This window comes from Phodopus roborovskii, unplaced genomic scaffold (genome assembly GCF_943737965.1).
Source record: "Phodopus roborovskii unplaced genomic scaffold, PHOROB, whole genome shotgun sequence".
Taxonomy (NCBI): domain Eukaryota; kingdom Metazoa; phylum Chordata; class Mammalia; order Rodentia; family Cricetidae; genus Phodopus; species Phodopus roborovskii.
The window spans coordinates 1,571,724-1,592,083 of NW_026126578.1; the positions used below are offsets into that span (position 1 = coordinate 1,571,724).

The 20,360-nt window shown below is 45.9% G+C and overlaps 1 protein-coding gene across 10 annotated transcripts in view; it reads left to right on the top strand.

Annotated features, from left to right (window-relative positions):
• Window positions 1-20,360, top strand: part of Itpr1 (inositol 1,4,5-trisphosphate receptor type 1) — a 332,548-nt gene that overhangs the window by 303,206 nt on the left and 8,982 nt on the right. For all 10 annotated transcript variants that reach the window (XM_051203747.1, XM_051203749.1, XM_051203751.1 and 7 more), the window contains one exon: window positions 3,208-3,368. In XM_051203747.1, the coding sequence (XP_051059704.1) occupies window positions 3,208-3,368 (161 nt within the window). The remainder of the gene's footprint in view (window positions 1-3,207; window positions 3,369-20,360) is intronic.

Sequence of the window (20,360 nt, forward strand, 5' to 3'; positions counted from 1 at the left end):
ACTCAGTAGGATATATATATATATATATATATATATATATATATATATATATATTAGAGAGAGAGAGAGAGAGACAGAGAGAGTGTGTGTGTAACAAAGAGCCATGGGTTTGAGGGATGGTGTGATTTTATTTGAATTCTAGCACTCAGAAGGCAAAGGCAGGCAAATCTCTGGGTTTGAGGCTAGCCTGGTCTACATAGCTGGTTCCAGGACAACCAAGGATACAGAGTGAGACCCTGACTCAAAATAAATGTATTTATTTTATTTTTTCAAAAGAAAGGAAAAGAGCTCCTAAGCTTAAAGGCTTGGACTTGGCGTGTCATACCTGGCTCTCACCCAGCCTTAGCTGCTGATTGGCCAGGCACCTGTGATCAGTCATTTACATGAACTAAATCATTGTCCCCACCTGTAAGGTGGATGGTGTTCCTATGCACTTCTCTGTGTCACTGTGAGAATTAGGAGGGAGGACTTGGATAGGCTCCTAGCATAGCCCCCATCACGCTGCAGGCTAAGTAGGGAACTGCTGCATGAAATAAGTAATTCCAGCATTTAGAAGGAGGCTGAGCCAGAAAGATCATGGGCTCAAGGCCAGCATAGGGTACACAACCTGAGCTCTGTGAGACCCTTTCTCAAAAACAGAATAAAAATAGGTTCATGGGGTCCCAGAAATGTCACCAAAAGTATACTATAACTACAGAAAAATATATGCAAATGCAAACTAATCATGTGGGAATCTGGAAGCTGAGTAATAATTTCAGGATTATTCATAATATAGTTACTAAATTTATGAATTCCTCCTGGTATATATACTAAAAAATGAACATTTTTCTTTTTTAAACATTTAAATTCTTTAATTTTTAGCCTCTTTAAGACCTATTTCTTAAGCTTTTTATTTGATACTATTTTAGTTACAGAAAAGTCGTAGAACCAGTACAAAGATCTGCCCCCTGCTCTTAAGATTCTCCTCGTTGTAGTACTGGTTCTCCTTTGCTTTCTTCTTGCACACGTGGCACACACTCACACACAAACTAACTCCCACATGCACTCAGGCACACATGCACACTCACTCACACACTCACAATTTTCTGAGCCATTTCAGTGTCAACAGCTGACACAATGCCCTTTTGTTTCCAAACATTCCAGTGTGTATCTGCTGAGGACAAGAACATTCTCTTACATGGCTACAGAATAGTTACTGAAATGGGGGAACTCAACCAGAGACAAATCTGCCTAATTTTAATACCCTACCCTTCATTAGAAGTCTGGGAGACCATGTGTGGGGGGGCCCTCTTAACTCCGTGGGCATTTCTGAGGAGTATAAGGCACTTAGTTTGTAGGATGGTCCTTAATTTGAGTTTCCTGGAAGCTCCCTTGTGGTAGAGCTGAGCTTCTGCATTTGTTTCATCATTTTTTAAAATGTATTTATTTTACATAACAACCACAGTTTCCCCTCCCTCCTCTCCTCCCATTCCCTAGCCCCTCTCTTCTCCCTCCCCTATTCACCCCCCCCCCATCTCCACTCAGATGGGGTAAGACCTCCCATGGGAATCAAAGCCTGGCACATCAAGATGAGGCAGTACCAAACTCCTCCCCTCCGTGTCAAGGCTGAACAAGGCATCCCACCACAGGGAGTAGGTTCCAGAGATCCAGGTCATACATACATCAGGGACAGGTCCTGGCCCCACTGCTAGGAGCCCCCAAAAGAGCGCCTGCATTTTTTATATGACTATCAAGGACATGTTCTTCTGTCCCTTCTTAGTATGCCATACAAGAGGTGCATTGAGCCACTTCCTCTTAGAGCTGCTGATACTCTCTTTGATCACTTGGTTATAGGCATAATTGGTATGTTTCTTCCATCAGAGACTCACTATTATGGCAGGATGCTTGGAAACTTTCTAAATAACCTTAGTATTCCTCACATTGAACTTTCAGCCCCAGCTTTTAGTAACCAGTGATGATTCCTGCCTCCTGTATTTATTTTGTTAAGATAGCGCCTTAATATGTAGCCTAGGTTGCTTTTTAACTTGGGATCCTCCTGCCTCACCTTCCCAACTGTTGATTATAGGCATGTGCCTTAATTGACTCTATTTCAGTGCTCAGTTTACTGTGAATTTGGCCAGTGAGAACCCTTCAGGCTGGCTTCTGTGTTCTGTCATTGTCATATTTTTTGTACTTTTTATATTTTTCTGGAAGCATAAGAATTTCTGGCCCTAGACCTAGCCTTTCCCTGACCCAGCGATACAATCAGCCATTTCTCCACATGCCCAAGTTGTTCATAGTGAAATGAGCATTTAGTAGTCAATGTCTAAGTCCTCGTTCCTATTGGTGGCCACTGTTCCAGACCTTAGCTATAAATATGGATTGGTATGTATGCATACCTTGGAGTGTTTGTAGAGACACATGGAAATGGATCCACACACACACACACACCTACATCTGTCTCTCTAGCTTCATATATACAACAAAAAGATGGCTACTTCTAATTCTAACTCAGCATTACAGTGTCTCTCCATCTTCCTTACTCTGTATATTTGTGCTTCCTTCTTTTTACATGAAGTATCCAAATCCCACTAATGGCCTGAAATATATTTCTTTATTATCCAACTCTAATTTCATATTGGCTAATCCAGAACTCTACAAAATACAGATGCCAACCAGCACCTGAAATTGGTTTAAAGTTCCCTTCACCATGTCTGCATTTTCACTTTTACCTGGGAGAGGGAGCTTAAATTCACCGATCTCCTCCTGTATCTGGGCCTAGTCCCATGTTTTCACCCTGGAACTTAGAAGGCAGATTTCCCATGCACCAGTGAGAGACAGCCGAGGCACCTGAAAGTTCGGTAGCAAATGGCAGAAGTTGTTTTCAGACCCGGCTGGGATGCTCACATGACACTGACTATGTGTAAACCCAGCACTTAAGAGTGTGAAGCAGCAGGACCAGGAGTTCAAAGTTAGCCTCTGGCTACATAGCATGTCTGAGGCCAGCCAGAGCTGCATGAAACCCTGTCTCAAAACAAAACATACAAATCAAATAAACCCTGGCGAGTTAGGCTCACAGCCTTGTGTCCTCCTGCCACAATGAAAGTATGTTTCAAAGCCAACAGACTCCACCTCTGCGTGCAGATAGATCGAGCCAACTGGCTGTGCTCACTTTCCTGTCCCATGACTGCTCAGGGGGAATCTGAGACCGTGTGTCTCTTGTTTTAGGCTTAGAAAGAGACAAGTTTGACAATAAGACGGTCACCTTTGAAGAGCACATCAAGGAAGAGCACAACATGTGGCACTACCTGTGTTTCATCGTGCTGGTGAAAGTGAAGGATTCCACCGAGTACACCGGACCCGAGAGCTATGTGGCCGAGATGATCAGGGTGAGTGCAGAGATGCCCTGACGTGCCCTGACGTGCCCTGACAGCAGGGCAGCCCAAAGTACCTTTCTGGCACCTGTAGAGGAGCCACCTGTCAAAACCTAGTGCCAGAGGTGTCAGTGTCCTCTACAGCCATGTTCTCCGAGCCCCATCCGGAGCCAACCACTGTCCTCCTGTTCCCAAGGAAGGGATGCTGAGACTTGAAGAAAACTGACTCGGAGCTGCCTAACAACTGTGCTGGAGTCTTAACCTACCTCCTACTCCACCTTCCAGCTTAGGATCTGTGTCAATCTGCTTCTCTTCTTGATATCGTTAGAGGTGTGCTACACACCTAATGACCGGGAGGGAGGTGTAGTTTTCAGTACAACTTGTTTGTTTGGGCTTTCTGGGAGGCGTTCTGCAAGTATCTGAAGGGAACATATGAGGGAAAGAAGCTGACCCCAGATTAATCTTCCTGCTGATGGGAAGTGTGTATTTCTGTGTCCCAGCAAGGCAGAAAAGTGGCTGCTGTGGGTTTTTAGATCGCTCTTCTCCAGCAGGGCTCTGAGGAGTCACCAGACATGTGCTATGAGAGTCCCCAGCCTGCTGTCCTTATACTTTCCAAATTCCTTAGAGTGTCCAGGGGTGTGTGACAGAGTAAGGAGGCACAAACTGTGAAAGCAGGTGACCCTTTGTGTTGAGCCCAGGCTTACTCAGGAAAGGGCCCTTGGCTCTTGAAAAGACTCTAGGATTGGTTGTCTTCATCCTCCTCCTCCCAGTTGCCAAGGACAGGAGTGCTCTGCCTGACATTGAGTTTCCCTGACCAAGCTCTGCCGTGGTTTCTGTGTGTGATTATCAGGCTTTCCAAGTAAAGATGTTCAAATCAGGTCTGTCCCAGTGAGCAGCACTGTGCACAGGCTAGCGGTGGTTAGGGTTTCAACTGCACTGCAGGCAGCGCCACAGTCACTTGGTAATACTTCCTGTACCCCAAATCCTACAGGCTACAAGGCTTTCTGGAGGGGGACTGCCGTATGCAACTTGACATCCTTAGGGTCTGTATTAGTTACTCCGTTCATGAGAGCAACCAAAACCTGAAAAGAAGTAACTTCAGGGAGGAAAGACTTACTTTCCGGCACAAAGGCAGGAGTGGGAGGTAGATCACAGTGTATCCATAGTTAGGAATGCTGTTTCTCTGCTTGCTTTCTCCTTTTTTCTTCAGTCCAGGACCCCATGGAGTAGTGTCACCCATGTTTAGAGTGGTTCTTTCTACCTCAATTAACCAAGTCTAGAAACGCGCTCACAGAGGTCTGTCTTCTAGATGACCTTAGATCCTGTAGTTCACAGTCAGTATTCACCACCACAGGGTGTGATCCAGGTTTCACAAACTTTAATTCGCTTAGAAGTCTTCTGGGGGTATAGTTCTAATCCCAGGTGTGCCTCAGCAGTCACAGCCAGGATTTAACCTCTGCCACCAGCCTTCCTGGGGTGCCAACACCCTTTGAGTAGTAAGAATCTAGCAGAAATCCAAATACACAGATGTAAGCAGTTACCATCCAGGGGCCCGGATGGCTCAGTGGGCAAAGTGCTTGTTGTACCGAGTCCCTGAACCGAAGTTCAGATCCCAAGCACCTATGAAGAAACCTGGTGACAGGCAGATGCCAGGAGCTCATAGGCCACCCAGTCTAGGTAATCAGTGGCATCTGCATTGAAAAAGAGACTGTCTCAAAAACTCATGCGAATGCTGGCATGATGGCTCGGTGGGGAAAGTCTCTTGCCACCAGGACTGATGACCTGGACTTAATTCCTCAGACCAACATGTCGGAAAGAGAATTGACTGACGTGTCATGTGCACACACAAAGTGACTAAAGAAATTCATGGTAAATGGATGGCTTTAAGTAAGATATAAGGGGCTGAAGAGATGGATCTGTAGTTAAGAACACCTCCTACTTTTGCCTGTAACTCCAGTACCAGGGGATCCATTGTCCACTTCTGGCCTCTGAGTACCAGTTGGATGCTCAGACAGATGCTCAGACAGATGTGTAGGCAAAGCACTCGTACACATAAAAGGGAAGAAGAAATCTGCTTTTAAAAAGGGTGGAGAGCCATAGAAGGCCCTTGATATCAGCCTCTGGCCTGTGTACATCACACGGGGATGAGAACACCCACACACATGTGCATACAATCAAGACAGGCTATGTGACTGCCGAGGAAAAATATTGTCAGTATTATAGCTAGCTCTCCACATCTAGCATTATATTTGGTCACTGTAACTACCCTGCGTGCAGCACTGGGATGGGGATTGGTCTGGTCTGTGCTAAGGGAAAGGAATATCACAGCATGTTTCTGAAGAGGGGAGGTAAGGAGAGAGGAGCCCCAGGTGAGCAGAGAGAAAAAGGACACACTGTCAGGAGAGAGGGTTGTATAGTTTGTTGTTTCAACACGGTGACAAATACCTGATACACAACTAAAGAAGGAAAGGTTGGTTTGGGCTCAGTTTCAGATGTTTTGGTCCATGATTAGTGGGCTCTCTTGTTTCAGAGTTGTGGTAAAAACAGAGCATTGTGGGAAAGGGTATGGTAGAGCAAAGTTACTCCCCTCATGGAGGTCAGAGAACAGAAAGAGACGTCATCCTTTAAAGCCCAATTCTAGACCAGGAAGATGACTCGGTGAGGACCTGAGTTCAGATCCGAGCACCCACATTAAAAACCAGGCTCGGTGGTGCATGCCTGTTAGCCCAGTGGTGGGGGCGCAGAGACAGGAGCATCCCTAGAGCTTGCTGGCCAGATAGACTAGACAAGTAATGAGCAGCAGGGTCAATGAGAGACCCTGACTCAAAAAATATGTGGAAAGTAATAGAAGAGAACTGTTCTCATTTCCTTTGTTTTTCTGCAACACTGACCAAAAGGAAAGGGCCTATTTGGCTTACACTTTCAAATCAGTCCATTATTTCAAGCAAGAGACAAAAACCATAGAGAAATGCTGCTTGAAGCTTTCCTCACAGGCTCATACTTAACTAGCATTCTTATAGCCCAGGACTACAAGCCCAGGAATTGGTGTTGCTCACAATAGGCTGGGACCTCCTACATAAATTTGGCAATCAAAGAAGTTCCCCATAGATGTGCCCATAGGCCAACTGGACCTGAGCAGTTCCTCAATTGAGACTTCCTTCTCAGGTGACTGGCAGCTGTGCCAAAGTTGACAGTTAGAGCTAACTATGACAACACCCATTGACAACCTTCAGCCTCAATGTGTACATGCCCAGGTGAGTGAACATGGGCAGATACACATGAGAGAAAGGGGGAGAGGAGGGGATGAGGGGGGAGGGAGAGACAGAGAGAGAGAGAGAGAGAGGGAATGGGGAGGGAGAGAGGCCAAAATACATAGTAAAATTCCCAATGACCTAGTTCCTCCAACTAGTCTATTTCTAGAAATTTCTACCACCCTTAAATGATGGCATCAAAAGGATTGATCCATTGGTTCAGACAATGCTCCTAATATAGTCTCACAGATTAGCTATTGCAGTTGGGGACCAAGCCTTTACCACATGAGCACTTTGTTTGGCACTTCCCTGGTACTAGACCCAGGATGGTTGTGGACAGCAAGGCAGGCGTGCCTGCCCACACCTAACTTAGAAGGTATTAGGGTGGGTTTCAGAGATCACCTTCTGTAGTACTCTGATGGGAGGCAGCTGGCAGGCTGCTGGTAAGACCTGGTCAGGGGGGAGCAGGCAGAGTCAGAGCCATCTCCCACAGGGTCAGGATACTCTACCGGGAAGAGCCCACTGGGGCTCTTCCTCCCATGGTTGACGCTGGCAAATAACCCCATATTTTATCAGTCTTCACACTGCCACACGCATGCATGATGACCTGGGCTTTTCTCCTCTCTAAAGTGTCTGGCTCTGTCCTATCTTGGCATCTTTCCAGGTCTGACTGTGAAGCTTTCTGTTAATTACCTTCTGTTGTGCTCACAGAAAAGTCTGGGGCCCTTTGGAGCTTCTGTCTCTATCATGGAGACCTACTGAAGTCTCATGAGCAGTCACTTGACTGGGACTAGAAGCCAGAGTGACCTCTTGCCTGCTACACACCCTGGTCAGAGTCCTGTGCATTTAATGCTCTGACGACCTGGGCTTTCATTATGCTTCCTGTCTGTATCGTGCTTTGATTGGACAAGATGTCTTGCCAGAAAGCATAGAAATCTAGGGTGTTAAAGGCCTAATAACTCCCAGTGTCAGCACTTCTGGGGAGCCTGTTGCTTTGTGTTCTAAAGATGGCACAGAATAGTGTTAAGGCATCAGCCAAAGGCTTTTCCGAGGGCTGTTTGTAATGGCCACTCAGCATGGTGCCACATGAATTCCTGACACAGAGAATTAGACATGGCAGGATGTGATCTGAAAGTACTCAGCTTCAGCACTCAGAGGTGTCAGTCCTGGGCCCTTGGAGCTGTAGTGGAACAGGTCACATGCCTATGTTGTAAACCAATGAGCTCATGCTATGTGGAAGCTGCTACCGCCAGGAGGAGCGGCCTCCCAAATGTCTCCTCCGAGGTAAGCCTGTGAGGACTCAGGCATTGTGCTGGCCTGCCCCTATCACCTGGCAGAATGCACTCAGGCAGTATCCTGGTCAGCTCACTTATCACCTTTTCTAGTTCAGTCCAGAAAGGCCCACAGCCAAGGTAACAAGACCTTTCTTGTCTGTCAAGAGCAATTTTTTCTTGCCATCCCTAGTAGGAACAGAAAAAAAAACTCAATTCTCAGACATTCATCTACACATTAAATTTCACTCAAACATAACATGACATAGATCCTCATCTCCCTCCTTTTGGTCATCTCCTCTCTCATTTCATTAGTGCTATTCCTATAACGCCCATCATCCCCAAATATTGGGTTTGGGGACGTAAGATCCTGGTATGAGTGCTGGCTCTGCTGCTGTTTCGTAGGCTTGTAATCCTCAGCAAGTTATTGGACCTCGATGACCCATTGAGCATCTGGTGTATAAATTTGTTGATGCCACCTCACACATCCATCTGGGACTAGACAGATAAGACCAGAAGGGTGGCAGGAAGGTGTGGAGGGCAACAGCTGGCTAGCAGGACTAAGCACAGCAGCCAGCAAACAGAGAGCCCCAGGGTGACAGAGTACCTTCCAGGAGCATTCTTGTAGTTCCATCCCTGTGGGAGATGCTTGGCTTCTGGCTTACTGTCACTAAGCCATCTTGACTTTAATAACATCCTATGTGGACAATCCTGTGTCTTCCCCTTTCTCCGGTGTCAGTGAAGCTTCTGTTGATTTGGGATTGAGTCCTGGGATTATTCTTGGCTCACTAGTAGACCTGACCCTTGATTTGCATCCCTTGATGGTAGGTGATGCTGTGACTCCAAGGGCTGGAGAAACTTAACTTTCTTCTGTTCCCTGTCCCCTATGATGCAGATGCAGCTTAATATAGAGAAATGATGTTGCCTTCATCACCTCAGGCCCCAGGCAAGCTGGGACTGCAGAGTGACCTCACATGGCTCCTGGCAGTTCAGTTGGAAAAAAATAAGTATGGTTGCCTTTTGTCATAGGAACTCCAGTTATGGTGAAAGGTTAAGGAGTTTGATTAATCTGGATGTACATATGCATTTTCACAGTCATATACATGCTCCCTGCCCTTTTCTATCATTTTTACACCAGTGGCTTTTGTTTTTTGAACTGAGGATTTGTGCTTGTCTGTAGATGATGAGTTGAAAAGTAATGCTAATTGAATAGGAATCTGCTCTGAACTATCTGCCCAAGAGGATTTAAATACTACATAAATGGGAGCATTACAGGTAAGGGCTAAAATATATGATTCCCAGAAAGATGTGGTAGCACATTTTTCTACTATATTAAAAAGTAAGAAGCCTGACTTCTTCTTGAATGTTAGAAGCACAAGAAACATTAAAAAGCAAGAGTGCATTTTAAAAATAAATGCATTTGTTTTGCTAACTAAACATAGATTTTACTTATGTATCTTGAAATTCCGCCTAGTTTTTTTTTTTTTTTTAAGAAGTGTTTCTGACTGAACCAAATAGAAGTGGGGTAACTGGATAGATTATCCTAGGCTGTTCTGAGTGCCCCTCTCCTCCATGATACATAACATGGTCATCCAGGACCCAGAAGTGGCTGAGGAGAATGTGTTTCTCTGGGTCACTGATGCTGCTGGAAGGATGCTCTGTCATGGCAAAAGCAGGGCTGATTGGAAAACCATTGCCTATCCTAGGTTATCAACATGTGTGAGTTGCACACTCTATGTGCAGCATCTTATTCATCCTATACCCAGCATGATTTAAAACAGTTCACAGATGAGAACCTAAAGCTCATAAAGGTAAATCAGCCTCCCAGGGTCACACAACTGGACCAGAGATGCTGAGCCCCAATTCAGCCTCAGCTTGCCCCAGCCCACACATCCAGGTACACTGGCAGTTAGAATAGTCTATGCACCTGCACACAGCCCTCTGGGTCAGGAGCCTGCAGCCTTTGTCCCCCTAACATATGGGATTAATCACTTTTAAAAGAGACAGACAAAGCCCCATGGAGGATGGGGAGGAGAGCCTGAAAGAGGATCTCCTAGGTAATACTGGCTGTCTGATGCATAAATCAGCAGGCCTAGCCTAGAGCTCTGTGGTTAGATGGGGTTTAATTCTCACAGCTGTGGACAGCCAGCATGGCTCCCAGGTAACCACCTCAAGTGCTAGAGAGTGTAGAGCTGACAAGAGGCGAGGCAGAGAGTGTACAGTTCTTGTAAAAATTCATCTGGAATATATGATAAACACCTCTACTCTCACACTTGACATAGAAGAATATTCCTTGGTGGCCAAATCTGATGGGAGAGAAAGGGGAGGGGAGGGGGAGGGAGGGAGGGAGGGAGAGAGGAGTCTAAAGACAGGTGGCTAGAGGAGCCATCAGAGCCACCAAGCAGACCAGCTTCCACACCCAGGTGACTCATATCCAGGAGCTTCACTGAGTGACAATTAAACAGGAGAATGTCTGATCTGCCATCCCTTAAGCCCCACGCTGACTCTTTCTCACAGCTGTGGACTCTTCTCTGGTAATCCCCTCTCAGGTAATGGAGTATTTCTGCCCAGCAGGGGAGGGGCCGGCAGCTTTGCATTGTTGGGAAATGCTTTCTTAAAAGGCTAATGCAATTTGTATCCAAAAAGCAAGGTGAGAAGCTTTTTTTTTTTTTCTTTTTCTTCCCCTGAAAAGGTCTGCTCCAGGAATGTTCCAAGCGAAAAAACTGTGTTAGCGAAGTATGCCTTACGAAGGTTTCTGAGGGACCGCAGTGAGATAACTGGAAAGCTAGCCCCAGCTTGTTTTCTGTAGTTGATAAGAGACACAGGAAGTAAACAGTCAGAAAGCAACTGCTAGCAAGGTTAAAAGATCAGAATGGGAAGTGAGTACCCGCCTCTGCCTGGGTGTCACTCCCTTCTGTTGTAAAGCAGAACTGGCCGAAGTCTTGCACTTTGCTTGACCTGAGAGAGCGTGCTGCTGTGTAATCTGCAGCCCAGCACTCTTCAGTGCAGGGACGGTAGCTTTCTGCCAAGGGGTAGTCCACGGATTGGCATGGAGACTCTGTGGATCAAGGTTCTGGATGTCTGGAGAAAGGACTGCCCAGCTTACGGAAACGCACAGGAAATGTCCAGGAAAGACTCTGTTAGGGAAACTAGAATTGGAGTGACTTAATATTGGAGCCCCTGCTAGCCATGTAGAGTACATAACTGAGGGTGCAGGGCCTGGCAGAGCTTGCAGCCAGCTCCACCCTGACCAGTCTTGCCTGAGTTTTTTTTTTTTTTTTTTTTTTTTTGTCCTGCCATTGGAAATGTGACATTGACACCCCATTGCCCCATTGAGGCATACAATAACGGGTTTGGACTTTGATTATGGAAATCAAGGGAGGATACTTGGAGGAAGGGAGTGTCTGGATAAATTCCTAGGGCAACAATATCAATGTTTCAGTATCCCCAGTGCCATAGCAGCAGCTTTGTGCCTGAGCTGGGAGGCCAAATGCGTTAGTCGAAAGCCCTTAGATGCCGTAAGTGAGGAAACAGCTTGTGCTGCCCTCTAAATATGATTCCCAGGGTGCCTCCTGAAGCTAGCTGACACCATGGCCAAGTTCAAGAATATCAGGGTGAAAGAGAGGTGGAGAGGGATTTGGCACTGACTTCTCCGTGGCTGGAAACTGTGTGTCAGCACCATTCATCGCGCCTCCCAGCCAGCCAGCCAGCCAGGCAGGCCCTCACCCCACCCTCTGCTCTTGAGCTTGGGTTCCTGTTGGTGGCAGCTGCACAAAGCGCTTGCTGAGGCTTAAGTTTCCCCACCTAACTTCATAACATGTTCTGTCCTCTGGTGGAAAGGGGGTGGGGCCCACGGTCTCCTTCCTGTGCGTTTCATGGACACCTTTTGGTGTGCTGGGAAGCATGCCACACGCATCCGGCCTGCAGTTCTGTGTGTGGCTCCAGTGTCATGCTGGATTTTCCATAGTCTGTATGCTAAATGGTTTCTGACGGAAAGTGGAGCAGGAACCATCATCTGCCCTCAAAGATCTGAAATGCATGGGGACCACCTGACTGAAACTCTAGGCTACAGGGCTGGGGGGGTGTGCCAGCAAAGGTTCGATAGAATCGAGGAGAGTGTATTTCACCACTCAGGAGAGCATATGGTCATATGCCTACAATAAATATCCACACACGTATCACCCAACAAGACAGATGTAATAAACTCAAAAAAAAAAATATGCACAGCCACCCTCCTGTGCTTTCCTCCCCCACACTGTCCTCGGGACTGCCACCTGCCACACATCCTAGCAACATGTGTAACTCCTTTCCCTTAATTCTTGCATTCATTCCTGGTGATCCTAAGTACTGACTTTGTCTGCTAAAACCAGGCTATTACTAGTATCATGGGTGTGTAGCCGTTAAAAAAAAAAAGTCTATAAAGAGGTGTAAACCTCAACCTGAAAACTACCCTGAAATGGACCATCTTTATCTAGTGCATACATGGACATTTCTTTTTACAGTGAAGCTCCTTTGAATGCCTGCAAAGAACATGGGAAGGTAGGAAGACTTGAGTATACAGAGGTCATCTAGATAGAAAGGACCCTGAGTTGTCACAAACCTTCCCTTTAGTGCCTGTTCCATAAGGTAAAAAAAACCTTGGTGGTGCTGGGAAACGGTAGGGTGAGGGTTATGTCCTTGTTACTCTAAAACTTCCATAATGTTGAAGGTGGTGTCAGGGAAGCATGGTCAATCTGGAGACTGGGACTAGGCATCTGATAGGTGAGCTGTGCCATGCATTCTTAGAGGCGTTATCACCCTTGCAAACCACTTTGGGGTTAGTGGATGCAGACCAGCTCTTCAGCTCCTTGAGAACCCTGTGGGCAGCAATAATGCTAATATGTTCCTTGCCTGCCCTAGAGTAGCTACAGAGCAGTGACCCTGAACAAAGCTTAAGCCTTCAGCCCTCTGTTCTATAAACCCAGTTGAACGGGCTCAGAAAGAACACCATGGTACACGAAATATCGCTCTCTCTCTCTCTCTCTCTCTCTCTCTCTCTCTCTCTCTCTCTCTGTGTGTGTGTGTGTGTGTGTGTACAGGGTCTCACTATGTAGACCAAGCTCTCCTTGAACTATTGTGTCTTTGTGTCTTTTTAAAGACGAATAGAAGTGCTTTCTCCTAAAACAAAGCAGAAGATTTTAGGAAGTCCTTTACCGAAGTAGGCATAAACAAGAAAACACTGGATTCAGTAACCATCTCAAAGTTGAAAACTCAACAGACTATCAAAAGAATCAGAAAACCAGTGAAAATTGCCAAGATCTCTATATACAACTGCAGGAATGTTCTGGCCAGTTCTCAGCTAGTGGAAAATGCAAGGGAAACTGCCTGAGTAGCATGTCAGAAGCCAGCTTGGATGCTGGATTCAGGAAAAGGGTAATTTTTGCCAGATCATTTCTTATTAGGTCTCAAAAGGGCCAGCCCTGCCTTGCCTGGCACAGACAGCTGTCCCACCTCCTCCTCTCTGATCTCCAGTTTGCTCAACGTGGCAGCCCCAGGACGCAGGGTCCAAGAGTGTCACTCCCGGTGGTGAACCCTGCCTTCTCATAGTCTCTATGGGTGCCCAGGGAACACTTCACCTGTGGCCCCAGATTGACTTGAAAGGGTGATTGTGCAGCTGGCTGTTGGTAGGAATTTCATCAGAAATGGGTGCGGTTCTCTCTGCTGGCACGAGCTGGTCTTTGTTGTGCTGTATCATCCAAGAACAACTCTTGACTGAGTCTAGGAAGGGTAATAGGTCGCCACAGCCCAGCTGAAGATTATATAATGTGCCTGTTTGGGTTTGAGCTCAGAAGCAGCCAGCCTGACACCTCAACTTGTGAGCAGCTTGGACAGCCCTCCTGGTAAAAGGGAAAACGGGGTCTCTGAAACCTTATCCCAAAGAGACAAAGTAATGTAGGTAGGCGTCAAGTTGCCTCTAAGTGAGCTTCATGACCTTAGGCCAATAGCATTACTGATTTATAATGCTTTTGCACAATACCGTCCAGTTTAGGGGATACAGTCACAGCCATTTAACCCTTACAGTCACCAAGTCCAATAGCTGGTGATCTCTTGAGAGAGAGAAAGCCATGAGCGAACTCACTCTGTCCTGTGTACATGGAGAAAGTCGCCTCTTGTTCTCCCTACAATCACAAATCTGTGGTAATGTGTATAGAAACTATGATAAAGAGCAATGTTAATGTGGTTTGGGTTGGTAGCTTATTTGGAGTAGCAATGAAACTCCAGGGAGAAGATCAGTTTTGTTTTTCAGTTAACAAACTTTATTTTTTGAGCAATTTTAGGCTTACAGAGAAATGGAGCAGGAAGTACATTTTCCCATGTATCACTTTTTACCTCCTTCCTTCTCTCCAGTTAGCCCGTTAAAAATGTGTGTTACTGTTGGGCAATGTGGTGCATGCCTTTAATCTCCAGCACTCAGGAGGCAGAGAGAGACGGATCTCTGTGAGTTCCAGGTCAGGCTCCAAAGCTACAGAGAATCCCTGTCTCAAAACAAAAAGTGTTTTTTCTGAGGCACATATATTGCAGCTGACACACAAATACTGTAACACTGTTTTGAAAGCCATAGTTTGCATTGGGATCACTCTTGGTATTACACATCCAGGGTATTTAGACAAATGTGTGGTTTGCAATTACACAATCAAACAAAATAGCTTCACTGCCCTAAAAACCTCCACGCCTCACCTGCCCCTCCCTTCTGAGCCTGTAGAGTCCACTGATTTTACTAGCATTAAGTTTGGATATGCTTTTTAGGGATTTTTAATGTATACATTTCAAAGTCACTGAGCAAAAAGAGAAAATGTACTCTAAGAATAATTGCTTTCTTCATTGTAAATGATCCAGCCTTGCTGGCCAACGGGGCAATTGAGTCCAAGTCTGCTCCAGCACCCTACATGTGTGCTTTGGCAAAATTATTACCTCAGTCTCCACCTTCCTCTAAGCATTCTGAGGGTGAAGACAGAACGCAAGCCTGTTTCCTGGCCTCCCTTACCCTCTTTCAGTCATGTCACTCTTCTTAGATGGTAAAATACTTAGAAATGCAACTACCATGTGGGTTGAAGAGAAAGTCTTTGCACCTAGAATCTTCCCAGAGGGGTTTACTTGAGAGAAAAGCAACAGCTCCATTTTCTAGAACATGTCTTCTCTTCCATGACCCATGTGTTTACCTTTCACCACCACCATCTCCACCCTGCTCCTGACGATCTAATCTTTCTATAAAAGGACAAAGGGTTTGGTAAGTAGCCTTCCCTTGTTTAGCCAGTAAACAGAATTCTCTACCTGAGCAGGCTCCCTCTGAGGAGGTGATGGGTCCTCCCAAGTCTTTCTCAGAATAGCATCACAGCATCTTCACTTGAACCTGGGAAGAAAACACCTGCTTCTTAGAACAATTAGCATTTGCAACATACAGTCCATCCTCCTGCCCGCCTCTGCTCTTCCTCTGCCTGGCTCTGCTCCCTGCCCCCATACAAACACTCTCTCTCTCTCTCTCTCTCTCTCTCTCTCTCTCTCTCTCTCTCTCTCTCTCTCTCTCTCTCTCCCTCCCTCCCTCCCCCTCCCTCCCTCTTTCCAGTCAAGGACATGCTGAAGTGGCTGGTCAGCGCCACCTCCGTGTCTAAAACTTCAGCATTTGCCTTTGCTGGGACTTTTCCAACTTTACCTAGAAAAGAACTAACCAGAGCTTTAGCACTTGTGGTCAGCCTGCTTCCGGCTGCGGCTTCAGTTAGTCTGTGTTCGCTGACAGAGGAAGTACTTGCAATGATGGGAACTGCCTGACTGGATTGTGGGAGGACCAGGGCAGACGGTGCCTCATAGCATTGGCATGCGACATGCCAGCAGAAAGCTGACTGAGGAGAGCAAAGAGGGACAGATCAGACCTAGAGTGGCAGATGCTGTGTGACACCCCCACCCCAGCTACGTACATCCCCCACAATTCGAATTCATTTATAAACAGAATGTCTTGGTGAAAGATGACTTTCCCAGAAACGCAAGAAATGCTTTAGATCCTGACTAGACCTCAAGGCAAAAGTCTGCAAACATGGGTGTACAGGCCTTCACGCTCTGGCTGGAGAGTTGTGGGGTGACAGAAGTTGTGGATGACAAGCTAGTAATGACATAAAAAGTTGCAGGATTCTAATTCACCATCACTACACACACACACACACATCCTTCACTATAGTTGGTATTTTCTTTTCAGATGGATTCTCCATGTCAATCAGATCAGAACCCTCTTGCTGAGAAACATTACACCAGCAGGATCGGATCCTACTGAGCCACATGCAAAACCACCTGGAAATTGAGAAAGAGTTTGGCTAGAATTGCTAATTAACTTTAACTACTGTGTAATTGGAGATTTGTCCTAACAGCCAGGTGATTAATTAAAATATTGGTGACACCAAAGATCTCACATTCAAGGACTGGTCCATCTCAGTGCAGAACAGGATAGGGTCTGCCCACCACAGAACTCTGTTCCACCGAGCTGGTCTTGTATGGATTAGGATTTGAGTGGGGTTCCTCCTACCTGAGTTTCATATTGCAAATGTAAGGAGGCAGAGAATTTACACTGAAGGGGTCTAGCCCAGAAAACCCTTTTTTCCTACCTTTGCATGCAAGACCTCCTAAAATGGAGAGTGAAGGTTATCCCTGGGTTAGAACACATGACCCGTAGTAGCCCACAGCAAACACATGGCTTTTCATTGTAGTGATGGGTGCTACCTAAGTTTGGAAGAGTGTTCCACATCGCTCTTTTAGTTTATTGTGGTTTAAAGATGCATTATTATCTCTGTGTGTAGTGGGCTTTATGGACTCCGTGAGTAGAGCCTTCATGTCCCAGGGTCACAGGTGTTCCATGTATTGAGCAGGAAAAAAAAAAAAAGTCAAAGTTCTGTGAAGGACTCTTAAGTGGAAGAAGCATTGACTTTCTGCCATCACTGCTGGAGCTGGGAGGGTTAAAGTCACATGTGCTGAAGAAAGTGGGAATTTGCTACAGCATAGTCTCATTGTAATCTGTCTTATTCAGTCATGTTATTACTGTTCCCTACAGTCAAAGCTTTGTGCACACCCGTGCACGGATCTTCTGGAGTCTTTATAAATCTGTCTTCTCTTCTTATAGAAGGTTTGCTAAGCAGATGAGCACATGGGGCATTTGAGAGCACTCCAGTTTGGCCTTGGAGCATCTCTTTGCACAGTAAATGATAAGTTAATCACAGATGAGCCTGTGGCCACTCACTGTGCATGCTCCGCATGTGGTAGGGTGGAGTCTTCTATCACATCTCCTTTCCTTTCTTCCCTTCATTTCTTGCTTCACACTTAGCACCTGTGTCTCTTCCTATCCCAGACCCTCCATCATGCCAATATATACCTCTACCTCTCCTGTCTGCTCTCACCTCCTCCTCTAACCACACTGGTGGTCCATTACACCGGTACCCATCCCGTTCTACTGAGGATATCCTCATGCATGTTCTCTTCAGAGCTCAGTGCTGGCGTGGCCTCCTTTAGGCCTTCTATGCAGAGGATACTCACCCACTGGTCACTAGAGTGCTATAGGCAGACTTTTCTGTCCTACCAGTCACGTCGTTCATTCCCCCCAAAAAACACACAGGGACATATTAATTATAAATGTTTGGCCGATAGCTTAGGCTTGTCTCCAGCCAGTTCTTTAACCCCTTCTATTAATCTATGTACTGCCCCATGTCTCGCTCATCTCATCTATGAACTTCCTATGTTGTTTCTTCTGACAGTCACAAGTCAGTCACAGTCTCCACCCTTTTTCCCAGCATCCTTCTAGTCTGCCTCTCCCACCCAGTATCTTCTTTTAGGCTCTTTATTAACCAAGGAGAGTAATACACATTTACAGTGTTCAAAGATTGTTCCACAGCAGGTTCTGTCCTTAGTGTTTCTCTCTATGGCTCATTTGACTCAGCACAGCCTGCTCTTGCCTGCCTAAACATCCTCTCTTCATTTCCATTTCAGGGACCTGGCAATGGAAGCCTTGCTCCCTACTTAGGTGTCCAAGTCGAACATGTCTATTTTGAAAGAGGCCCCAGGATCTAGATGCACTGTCCACACCCGTGTGTCCATGTACCATCCTCAGTGCCCAGTCAGAGAAATGAGGGCTCCTTTAGTTTATGATGAATTTGTTAGACGTTTAAAGTACTTTCAATGCTTATACATATTTGAGATCAAATAACTTAAGACACCCACCCATATACTCAGTTATAATGCTATGCAATTGTCAATACAAGTTACTTCTTAAGATCTGATTTGGAAAATGCCCTTTAGTCCTGTCTCCCACACCCAAGTCAGAACTTCAGTTGCTCACATCTGTGATGGTGAGATGTGTATCCTTCGTCACATCCCAGCTGATGCTGGGTTTGGGATCTTTGCTTTCCTTCTCTGGAATCATTCTACAAAAATTTGTAGCAGCAAGGCTGGTTATCTGGGGCCTCTGATGGCTAAGCTGGACTCCTGTGGTACCCCCACTGTAGTTTGGGGCTCATGCCTTTGTCAGGCAAGCCTCCACCTCTGCCTGTCCCTTCACAGAGGCTAGTTTACATGATTCAAGAAAGTTCACTACCTGTCAGCTTCATGCCGCTGTCTTCTGATATCTGAGGTTCCTTTCTCCCTCAACATTGCAACCCTTGACCGTGAATTGCTTCCTAGTGGGAACGTGGAGTGATATGTCTGAATGATAGACGCAGATTGTAGAATCCCATCAATGGCAGGTCACTGAAGCTGTCCTGTAGAAAACTGATTGCTGACAGAGTAACACTTGATTTTTAAGCTAGTGGCTTTAAAAGGGTATGTTTTATGGGCTTAATATTTGACCTGTCTCTCTGTTGATAAATTGACTAAAATGAATGTAGGGTAGCATGACTGTTTATTGTGGGATATAGCAGGGTAGACACTGCCATTTTTCTCTTTCAGCAGAGAAGAAAAGTGTAAAGCACTCTGTATTTACTACTTAATTTCATGTGAGTAGAGTCCATGAAGGGTCACTCCATCCTCCCACAAATTGACTGTCTCCTGTGGTCTAGTCACTCCACAGAGGCAGATCCAGCCCTCACCTTACAGAGTAATGAGCTCCTGAGAATGAGTTCCTGGATTGCCCTGGTGTCTCAAGTTGTGACTGAACTGGGGATATAGCTCAGTTGGTAGAATGCTTGCCCAGAGCTACATAAGTGGACATGGTGGTACATGATTCAAACAGTGAGGAGGTGGAGGCAGGAGGATCATGAGTTCGGGTCACCTTAGCTATACTGTGAGTGTAGCTCCCCCTGCTCCAGAAATACAAGATATGCTAGCATGTGGCTTGCCTTCTTTATTTTGCACCTGGTCTTTGCATGGCTTTTCCTGCAAGATCACCTTAGCTGCAGGCAGTTTAATGGCCACAGTTACTGTGTCAACTGATATGAGACTTGGGTCTCACAGAGTATTGATTTTTATTTGAAGCATACTAACACCCTCTATTTTGTACAACAGAGGTTGGCCAACACAAGTCCCAAAGTCCAAACCCAGTGAGCCACCGGCATTTGTAAATAATGTTTTATGGGCATACAGCTACATCTTTTCTTTTGCATAATGCCTATGGCTATCTGGGGAAGTGGGCAAGGGCAGTTATAGGTTCACAAAGACAAAAATAGTCTTTTCTGATACTGACTCCCAGAAAAATGCTGAAGCCTGAGTAGATCCAAGCAACAATAATGCATTGTCCTTACTTGCATGGGCGTTTTGAAAAGTGTATGCAATATTTACTGATAAGATCAAAGCGGTCCAGGTGAGAATGACACTGGCTGGATCCGAAATGAGTCAGTTCCCCTGAATCTTGCTGGTCATTCCTGCCCCCTCTGCTCAGAACCTGAGTATGATGCATGCTATTCAGGAGAAAGGCATCATGGGCAGAAGGAAGTGAGGTGAGAGAAGGAAAAGCCCCACTTTGCTAACCAGAGATGAGAAAGATCGTTCACATGTACAAGCCGTAACATCAACACGATAGAGTTGGGTGGCATGTGGCCAAATAGCCTCACCTTGTACAGTGGGCAGCATCTATGGCAGGGTATCCTCCATAAGCTCACAAACTGGAAATGGACTGAGGAGCCCATTCCTCATCTTCCACCCATTAATCCCTTTAGCTAAGCAAATTCACACATCTGTCCATAAAAGTGCCAGAACACATGGGAACTTAATATTTGTTTTACAGCACAGCATGAGGTACCAGTCAAAGATTCAGAGACAGACAGAAACTTTGGTAACTTCAAGGGGTGTATAAGCTGGGTAGAATTTCAGTTGGACAAAATGAAACATTCTGGTATAGGCTATGTAGCAGTGTGAATTAGTCAGATTACTAAAGTTTGTTATGTGTGTTTTGCCCTAATCTGAAACAGAGCTTGTCAGCCATATAATTTGCCCAGACAAGAACTATAGTGGCAAAGATGGGAGCCATAGTGGTGGTGTCA